The 10000-nt window shown below is 38.7% G+C and overlaps 2 protein-coding genes across 3 annotated transcripts in view; both read right to left on the bottom strand.

Annotated features, from left to right (window-relative positions):
• The window catches only part of LOC137975836 (uncharacterized), an 18813-nt gene extending 11892 nt beyond the window's left edge, over positions 1-6921 (bottom strand). Inside the window, exons 1-6 of the mRNA XM_068823030.1 lie at positions 6826-6921; positions 4499-4622; positions 3952-4180; positions 2651-2771; positions 1817-1986; positions 686-804 (exon numbers count right to left, since the gene is read on the bottom strand). Coding sequence (XP_068679131.1) covers positions 686-804; positions 1817-1986; positions 2651-2771; positions 3952-4146 — 605 coding nt within the window. The 5' untranslated portion in view covers positions 4147-4180; positions 4499-4622; positions 6826-6921. The remainder of the gene's footprint in view (positions 1-685; positions 805-1816; positions 1987-2650; positions 2772-3951; positions 4181-4498; positions 4623-6825) is intronic.
• A 1376-nt stretch (positions 6922-8297) lies between these two features.
• LOC137975181 (uncharacterized) overlaps positions 8298-10000 on the bottom strand; it is a 10376-nt gene continuing 8673 nt past the window's right edge. Inside the window, exon 5 of one of the 2 annotated variants that reach the window (XM_068822265.1) lies at positions 8298-9074. In XM_068822265.1, the coding sequence (XP_068678366.1) occupies positions 8933-9074 (142 nt within the window). In that variant the 3' untranslated portion in view covers positions 8298-8932. The remainder of the gene's footprint in view (positions 9075-10000) is intronic. The other variant, XM_068822266.1, reaches the window with a different exon arrangement.

Below are 10000 nucleotides of genomic sequence, written 5' to 3'. Positions count from 1 at the left end.
TTTCCATATCATTCAAATGCGAATGCTTTATTGGAATGCCAATACAACACACAAAGAATCTTAAGCCCGGGATGATTTGAATAGGCCATTTCCGAGTTCATGTCTGCCTCCTCTTCAAAGCGAGTCTAAGTACGAATGTTATCTTATGAAAATTAGTTTTCATTCATATGTTAGGTAGAACTAATTACCATCACAAAAAATTTTACACTTAGACTCGCTTTGAAGAGGAGGTAGACATGAACTCGGAAATTGCCGCCTCGGCGGAGAAAAGCCCTGGAAACGAGGTTGAAAACTAGAAGTTATTACACGTAGCCGACACAAAGCGCGGGAAATTGTGCACGCGCGAGCCACGATTGGTTTTGGTTTCACTTCTGATTGGTTGAAATAGTGGCACGAGAACTTTGAACCCATCACTGAGTGAAGTAATCATAAACCAAAGCAATTCGCTAATTACTTTCGACACTCAATTGAAAACCGCTTCAAGTATCTAAAGTCAAGTGATTTATATGGGATGTCTTTCTTTTTTGTATCACTGATCATTAATTAAAGAAAGCATAAAGTTTGATTTCCCATTCACGTCATACGTACGTCCAGTATCAGCGGCTTCAACACAAAACGGTTTCCCCACAATGATGTCTTTAAAATAGGCCTCCGATCAAACACACCCATTGAGCAATTTTCTTACCTTGGGTAGTAGTCACAAGTGACAACAGTCTCCCCGGGAACCCAGGGGTGGGGAGTTCCAAAATACTTGTCGCACCAGTTGAAGGCACATCCGACTTTCTTACTGCTTGCCCAAACAACCTTAAAGATAAAAAAAATTGACTCGAGAACGTTCTACTTGCGTGCGTATGCTTTCTGCTATCCACAAGGGGCAGCTTCTCATTTCTGTTCTGAATCTCTGTCTCAAAGTTTCGCTGATCGTAAGCAGTTCCCAGGCTCTGCGGCTACCAAGAAAGTCTCTTCTCAACCTCTTTAGTTGCCTCGTCGAAACATCAACTGTCCGCCTCGTTGAATTTTGGTTTACATGCTAAATTTCTCTGGCTTTTACACATCAAATAAGATGGAATCGTGTTACTAAATTTATAATTTTCTTTTTTATTGTTTTCCCAAGACAAAACAGTTGACGAGATTACTTTCAAAGATGCCGCTATGATTTCTGATTTCGTTGGTGGCATAAAGATAAGCAGAGAATAGATACTCTTATCTGCTCTTATCTTGACAAGTACTTTTTCTTGCACTGATTTGTGGACAGCACCTCACTTCCAACGATGAAACCTTAGAATGTAAAGCAATTCCATACCAGTGGCACGTTTCGCGTGAAAGTCGGGTTTCTTTCTCAATTGTGCTTGTGTTTCTTTGCCATTTGCCATTTCCCCAGTTTCTAGTCCACCGAAATTAGTTTCGTGTCTTTCACCCATCAACGAAGTAAAAACGAAAAGCACAAGATACGAAAGAATGATCCGTTTTCGAATGATGGACTTGATTCCAGATATGTCAAGATGTGTAGGTTTATCATGTATTGCCACTTACATTTTTACATTCCTCATGCGGATATCGATTCAGGCCATTCTTTTACAATATATTTTTTTGTGTTTTTGTCTAAACATTACAGTTATCTATACCTAAAAAGTCACTTGGTCCTTCCTTGTTTTTTCACCGAGACCGAAGATCAGAACCCTCTCTGGGCTCTTTACAATAATCATTCTATACTGCCTATAAGCTGGCGACTTATTCCTGTTAGCGCATTGTTCACAAAGTGAAATATGATCACAAAGTTTAATTAGTTTGTTAATGTACTTTTAGCTCTTCTAACCTGGGTGTAATGTCCACATGGTTCTTTGCGACACATCGACGGAGGCATGGGATAAGTAAACTTCCCAAATGTATAATAGTCTTTTTCAACGAACCACCGGCGTACAGAGTCCACGGGGCCGGATTGTTTGTTGTCTATCCACTTTCCCCATTCACGCGCAAGATTTTGACCTGAAAAATCAATTTGCCAGTCAATCAGTCAGTCAGTCAAAGCAATTAATCTTTTAAAAAAAAACTCTGATTTCATGTTGCTTGGTTCTCGCCAAAAATTACGGAGTAAGGCGATCATCAAATTGATATCCAAATTAAGGGGAAAACGATAGCATCGATAAAAGTCGAAAGTACTGAATCACTGGCATGATGGTGGATCAAAACAAAAGATCTTTCATCAGCTTCTTTTGTTTGTCCACCAGCAATAGACCATATTCGTATTCTCAGTATGGGACTAGAACTATCCTGTAATGGAGCCTAATGCGGGGGAAATATATTAAAAAGTATTTGCATTTGAAAAGATTTCCCCGCATTAGCCTCCACTGCAAGCTAGTTCCAGTTTAATATGGTCTATTGCACATTACACCGTTGTTATTTCTGTGCCTACAGATTGGCTGAAAACCATACATCGACCTGGAAAACACGTAGACAAAAGTATGGTATCAATGACTCTCTTCTGGCATTGACGTGGTAAAGAGGCCACGTATGCGGTAGGTCATGTAACTTTGTTGCTAAAAAAACATTTAAAATTTCCTTATTTAGTGGCATTTTGATTTTTGGGCGTGTCAATTAATGCAAGTCCCTGCATGGTTGTTTATATTTTTTAAATTTTTTTGTTTCTTACCAACAGTTTTGCTTCGAAATGCTTCACTTGGGTACCAGGCCCCAAACTTGGTAAAGCCGTGTTTCCACTCGCATTTATCAGACCACATTTGAGCCAGGTTACCAAGGTCATCATTCCACTCCTGTATAAGGCAGAGGTAAGCAACTGAAATGTTTATTTTCAACCTTTTATTTCAGTTTAACCGCCCTGATAAAGCTGGCAAACGGTCAATTAAATTAAGGGCTCAAAAAATTATCGAAATTGCTGAAAGAACAAATGTGGATCTTCGAAGGCAATATTTTAGGCTTTTGGGAGAGAACAGTAGGTTGACTTGGCTTTCTAATTCGTATTTATTATGGCTTGTCTACTTGCGTTTTCTCGCGTATTTTTTATTTATTTCGAAAGTGACCACGAAATGGCGGAGAGTCTCGTGGAGATCGCACTGTGATAGTACATGGCATTTCTTTACGGCTATACACCCTTTTAATAAGTCTAATATACGCCGTTTTCCGCTAATGACGTCAAACTCATGCTTTTCAAATTTATTCAGAAATGTACAAAGGCTTCAAACAAGAAAAGAAATCGGAAAAGTTTTAGGCCCTTGTACATTTCTAAATAAAATTTGAAAGCAAGAGTTCGACGTCATTAGCGGAAAACGGCATGTATTAGACTTATTAAAAGGGTATATATTATGACACGTCGAGAAAGCCTCACTTCAACTCAAAAGTCTTTCCTTGTTCAGATATATCTATTCGCTTATTCACTGAAATTAGCAAAATCTAGCGGTGTTTGATCAACGACCGGGCTGTGAGGGGCTTGGGTCTATTACATCACGTGTTTTGCAATTGAGATTTTAAAGAACTTTTGCGTCGAAAAACAATCCATGTGCAAGACAACGCTATGCTTGTGTATGAGAACTCTGCCGTTGATTTCAGTCTACTTGCTCGAGTGATTTTAATAAATTTGCATATATAATTACAATGTATGACTAACTACATTACAGTGAGTAATATCAAGTAAGCAATAGAGGACGTTTTCCGTGTTTCCATAGCCTCATCTAAACACGAGGGGGAGTTGGGAGAATTCGAGTCAGTTATGCAAACCCGAGACGCAGTCGAGGGTTTGCATAAAAGTAAAGGAGGTTTGCCTACGGTGAAGAGACTCATTTTATCAATATAAAATATCGTACTTTAGATGTAATGTATTTTTGTTACACTAACACAAAAAAACCGTTTCTGGAACTTTTCAAATTCAATATGTAAGAAAAAACGGCGTATATCAGTTAATTATCTGCATGAATGAAAAAAAGACTCCGGACTCACCATGTATTCCATATCAGCGGCACTGGGTTGTACCTGCCCACGAAACGTGTTGTGAAAGTCCACAAACTGCTCTTTGAGATCGTCGCTCAAACGACACTGCGCGAAATCATTCGGTTGAGGGGTCGTAGGACCCCGTTGACTGGCAGAGGCCAGCGTTGAAAGCCATAGGAAAAGGCACTTTAGTATAAACTCCATGACGTCCTTCTTTTATCACTGAAATTTCGTGTATCTGTTAGGAGAAAGGAGGAACAAACGGTCGTTCATTTTGGCGCGTAAGAACCCCACACAGAAAAAGCTAGCTATCGTTGATTATATTTTTCGATTTTTGACTTGAAATTATTTAATAAATCGCTCATCCTTTCATTTAGAATGTCCCCGCAAAACTACAGCATAGCCTCAAAGAAGATGTCACTGAGACTTCCAAAGTTTCATTTTGGAGGGACTTTGTTTTAAAAGAACTTGATCCAAAAAAAATATTATGACGTTTAGTACAAGTTTGCTTAATCAAAGGCATCAACGACAAAACATATTAAACGTTTTTACTCACCTTAATTTAGATGCTAGCAGACTTTTTTGGTGTTTGATTTGGCGTGATATCTTCGAGCGTCTGTGTTGATCTGCGCCCACCAAGCGTTTCAGACCTTCTTTTTATATTCTTCTGTTCGTGAAAACTATTGTAAAATGAGACATTTTAACAACAAGATTATCAGCGACCGTTAGTTTAATCCCGCATCTTTTTGTTTGTTTTAGATGGGTCGAATATTCTACGGTCAAATTTAATAACGGTCATTGGTTAGTGAAGCGTTTAAATTTGTCCATTTTGGACGGTTTAGTCAGGCTATCAAAGGACCTAAAGCGGGGTTAGGTATGACAATTTAAGCTTTATTTCATAGTGGTTGTCATGAAGACTCTGAAGACATTGTTCCGACTTCACGGTCAAAATTCCAACTTCATTTATATTGACATGTGTAGATTTTTACACGGGTTTCCTGATATTTAGCCTATAACTTCCTAAATTAATTCCTTTCGCAGTTATGCAGCAAAAATGTTTCTAGTAATTAAAGAAACTTTGAAGTTGGTTTACAATTCGCTTTGAGATGGTTTTCCATAGTTTCGCCAAAATGAGTCAATGATTCACGGTTTTCATTAAAGATCTTTCCTCCTCAGTAGACAAACTAGTTCAGTTCGAAAGTTCTGAAAAGACAGGGCATGTGCACGGAATTTTTGAAAATCTTTTCCACTGAGAGAATTTCCACCCGAAAATTTTCGAAGATTCCGTTGGATGGAAAGACTGGAGAGAGAGGGCCCCATGACCTGCACAGTCAGATGGGCCGCGTAGAGTCAAACCCCGCTCTGACCACCTATACTATCAGGCGAGGTTAAACCCGAATAAATGAAGGTTCTCTGCTATTTTGATTTTAACGGCCGTTTAACAATTCACTCTGTTTGTTTTTGCTTGACGTGACCTTCGGAAAACAAAGAACTTATTTACTTTATGTTGGTGAGTTTATTTTTGGAAAACAATACATTAAATCATCGAGCTGAGAAATTTTGATAATACCTTTTTAACGTACGAATTCGTCGATTCGAATTTTTTTTATTAACAATCAACGCTCGTATTTAAAATCACCCGGCCCGTTAACAGAATCTAACGGAACATCATAAATATTCTTGCTCTTTGGCCATTTAAAACAAACAGCGGCTACAAACATAATGATAAAGCGCATTTTCCTTTTGACTTGACGTTTCGCATCTACAACATACATCTTCAGAAGTGACGGTTGAACAAATTCAAATATGATATATATAAAATTGATTAAGAATCTAACGGATTCGTCCATTCGGGCTTATTTTCTGATTAAGAATCAACGCTCGTATTTGACTGAATCACCCGGCATGCATACTAATACTGAACAGAATTTGAGATGAGAAGGGGAGCTCAGCTTAGTAAAAAATTCTCAAGGAAAGAGGCTAGAAAATGACAGTGGTTTTTGTGTTTTGCACTGAGCGCTAATACCAAAGCTTTCGGCTGTACACTAAGAATCCACAAAGCAGCTGGTTAGTAAATTTGCATGCTCGGAACAGGAGCAAAATACTGAACATTATTTGAATGGCAACTTGGGATACTCTGGAGACTGCACAGAAATCAAATCAACTCAACTCTTACTAAGTCGTATATTGGTTTTTGAGGACAAGAGAAAACCAAAGAACCCGGAGAAAAACTTCGCGAAGAAGAGTAGAGAACCATCAAAGTCAATCCCTGGTTATCGAGCATGGGCCACATTGGTGGGAGACGGGTGCACTCACCACTGCGCCATCCCTGCTAGGAGGGACTGGAACCAAATGTGTTTACTATAACGCGCATTAATTCTGAATCGTTAATTAAAATCAGTTATATCTACCCTTAAAGTTATGCTTGTGGTAAGGGATTCTAAAATTTAAGATTCTTTACTAAAGAAACTTTATTTATCGAGTCGTACGTCGACATTTCAGTAAAGCTGCATGAAAGCTTATGGGAGTAATAATGAATTTAAATGAATCCAACAGCATGAAGATAGTTGTTGCTCATTTACGAAGCGATTTCGTGTAAAAAGCGACGCTCGAACCCTCATCGTTCCCCTGTAATCCACTCAGAACGTCCAAACCACTTCGCTTAGCCACACTGTGTCCTTAATTAAACAAGGAAAGTTCTAACTATGCACAAGAATCCAGAGGTGGGCCTTTGTTCTCAATGAATCAAGAAAGATCGGTTCCTCATTTCTAACTGACAATCGTTGTTAGCTATTGTTCTGAAAACGTTTTGAATTTTTTTGTGTCCTGTGAGGACAGCTTTTTCAAACAGAGATTGAAATACTTTATAATTTCATGATTTACCTTACTCTCTTTCCTTTCCTCAGAGTTCCCCACGGCTGATTTTAAATTTCATCACTGACTTGAAACTTCAACGTAGATTTGGACAAATATTTGTCCTCGTAATGGTTTGTTGTCCTTGAATTGCTCTGTTGCGAGGCTTTGTCTGGCTCTCTTGAAATACCCATCTGGGCCTGGTTGCTTTTGCGCCAATCAACTTAGAGTATCCTAGCTCTGTTTTTTCCCATAAACAATCTAAATAGTCAATTCATGACTTTTTATTTTTGTGATTACCATAAGCATGAGAACCACACCAAACGGCTGTAAATTAGACGGGTATTCTTCAGTATGATCACAGTTTAAACCAACTTAAGGGGGCTATATGCCTTTCTCTCTTGTATAGTCGTCTCCTCATTTATTGAGACTCGTCGAAATGTTTTTTTTCCAAAGGTGATTACAGATTCCGAAGAGGAATTATGAAAGATACGATGTGACGACTTGACTACGTACACAACGGTCTTCTTTTTCAAACATGAAAACTGACGACAATTCTCTACTTTACCTCAGTCCCTTCTAATTGCACGATAGCCTGATTTAGCAACAGAACGGGAATGTCAGTTGACGATGGCGCGCGCAGCAAAAATATCAATATTAGGTCATATTAGAGTAGAATCCCAACTATTCTGCGGGCTCTCTTTTCGTCAACTGACGTTCCCTTTCTGTTGCTAAATCAGGCTATTGCTATTGTCAGGGACTGGGGTAAAGTAAAAAGCTGTTGTCAATTCATGTTTGAAGAAGAAGACCGTCGCGCACGCAGCCAATTCGCTTATTGATGTCAATTCGTCACATCGTATCTTTCATAATTCCGCTTCGGAATCTTTAATCATCTCTGAAAAAAAAACATTTCGACGAGTCTCAATAAATAAGGAGACTTCAGCACGTTGTCTTACGACGGTCTACTTTTGGCAGGGATTTTGTTATTGATCCGATCGACGATCCGATCGATCGATCCGTGTTTTGTCAATCCGATCCGGTCCGATCCGATCCGATCCGATCCGGTCCGGTCGGATCCGGTCCGATCCTGGTTTTGCCAACGGCCGGGGCTATGTTACGTAACATGTTGTAATTTCACGACAACCAAAATGCCCAAAAAGTAGAATGAAACATTGCAGTGACCGCTTAAACTGTTGAACAACATAAAAGAAATACAGCAAAAGGAAAGAGAATCATGGATGGACACAAATGGACACAAGATTGAAACGGATTGCATTTAGGTATCTTGAAAAAAGTCGGACCGATGTTTTTCAAGGTTATGGTAAATCGCCTAGATAAAGGTCGTTTTGCTAAGAATCATTTAGTTTGTGATGTAAAGATAATTTTATCAGTAAAGGAATTCCACATTACCTTTTAAACCGGCTCGTGATTAACTGAAAGATTTCCCCTAAAAACCCTGAAATAACGTGACGATTTCAGCTATAAAAACAATACAAAAAACCTCAAAAGCAAACCAATCTTTAATTTCATTGCAGCTGAAAACCACAATACCTAGAGAAAATCCTTTTAAAGCAGAGAAATGAACCCGAATGAACTCAATCCCGGCGCGTATGACACTGACGTCGGAAATCGACCTTAAAGACACATGAGGCAATTAATAGCCGGGTGCAACCTGCTTCTATTCTAATCCAAAACTCAAAACAATCTTATTGTATACTGAAAGTATGGACAGGATAGAGCGTTTTCACATGACGTCACGGCAGCCATGTTGGTGTTCCAAAACAAAGAAACGGTGGTCATGTTCGTGTTCCAAACTAATCGTCTGGGAATTGAACTCTATTTTTATGCAAATAGTTTCTTTTGTTCCATCAAATTAGCACTTATTTTAGTCACGTGAGTGAAAACGCTCTATATGAAATTGATGCAGATGTTGTCGTGGGTAATTGAAAACCGTGAACATAGGTTTAATTAAACAATCAAAATGCAGGATAAACTTTAACATGTTTTTGACAGATAAATGTTACTTCGATAGGTTTTGGCCATTTTTCTACAATCCAATATAATTAAATGCATAGCCACGTCTCGCATGAAAGTAAAGTCATCCTCGTATCTTTCAAAAATCCCTTCCATACTAATACTAAAATAATTCGCGTAAAATGTGGATGTCTCCACTATTCACGCTTTGAAATATATGTGCAATAAGCCTTGTCCAAAAGGAGCCCTTTTTTATAGAAATGTGGGTGAGCGGCTTTGCTGACGTCTCGTCTCCCCTGCAACACCTAGAGAAGAAAGGAAAAGTTGTTTGCCAATCGATTAGAGTTTGATGCAAGAACGAACGATGTTATATAAACCGCATTAGCGTCCTATAATACTGCCTATAGAGGTTTTTCACAGCAGCCATGTTGTATGGCAGGAACAATAGATCCCCGTTGCTATGGTTACATGATAAATTGTGCCGTTGTTCTACGTTAAGACAACGAAAAATATTCAAGTGAAATGATTTGGTATTTCATTGGTGTTTATATAATAAACAAAACATTACATGACCGCTTGAAGATACGAAATGTATCTTCTCGTGTTGAAAAACATTTCACTCGTTTGCTGCGCTCTCTCGTGCGGACATCTAATATCCTCTATTTCTTAATAGCGCCACCCCACCCCCTCCCCAAAAAAAAAAATTCTATATATATATTTAACAATTATTCTTTGAAATCGAGGTGAATAGTGGCAGAATATTCACCGAGCCGTGATTAATTCCTCGATTTCAGTAACAAATTCGTTTAGCTGGGCGACCAGCCCTACAAAATAGAATTTCTTCGAGTGAAACAAATTGTTGACGTGAAGATTGTTTAATTTTAAGCAATAATTATCGGGAAAAGCGAAGTCAAACACTGGTTACCTTAGAAATCTTTCAGGCCAAATTTTGTGGCCCTCTTTGTATTCTGTAGCACAGCATCATCTTGTATTCTCAATATTTCCGATTCAGAGATGCTGGCGAGTTTACGCCGGCCATTTTGTTTTTTTTGGATCACACATTGTTCACTCCGTAGAGAGCGAATTACTCTGACATAGCGAACCAATCAGATTGCTTGAAACACCAAGATCACTGAGTGAGTATAAATTTAATATATATATATACAGCTGTTTCGAAAAAGGTTGTCCAAAAGAAGCGTAAGAGCGGTCGCGACAATGCCGAAAGGTAGTA

This window comes from Montipora foliosa, chromosome 11 (genome assembly GCF_036669935.1).
Source record: "Montipora foliosa isolate CH-2021 chromosome 11, ASM3666993v2, whole genome shotgun sequence".
Classification (NCBI taxonomy): Eukaryota; Metazoa; Cnidaria; class Anthozoa; order Scleractinia; family Acroporidae; genus Montipora; species Montipora foliosa.
This window is presented reverse-complemented; position numbering and strand designations above follow the sequence as displayed.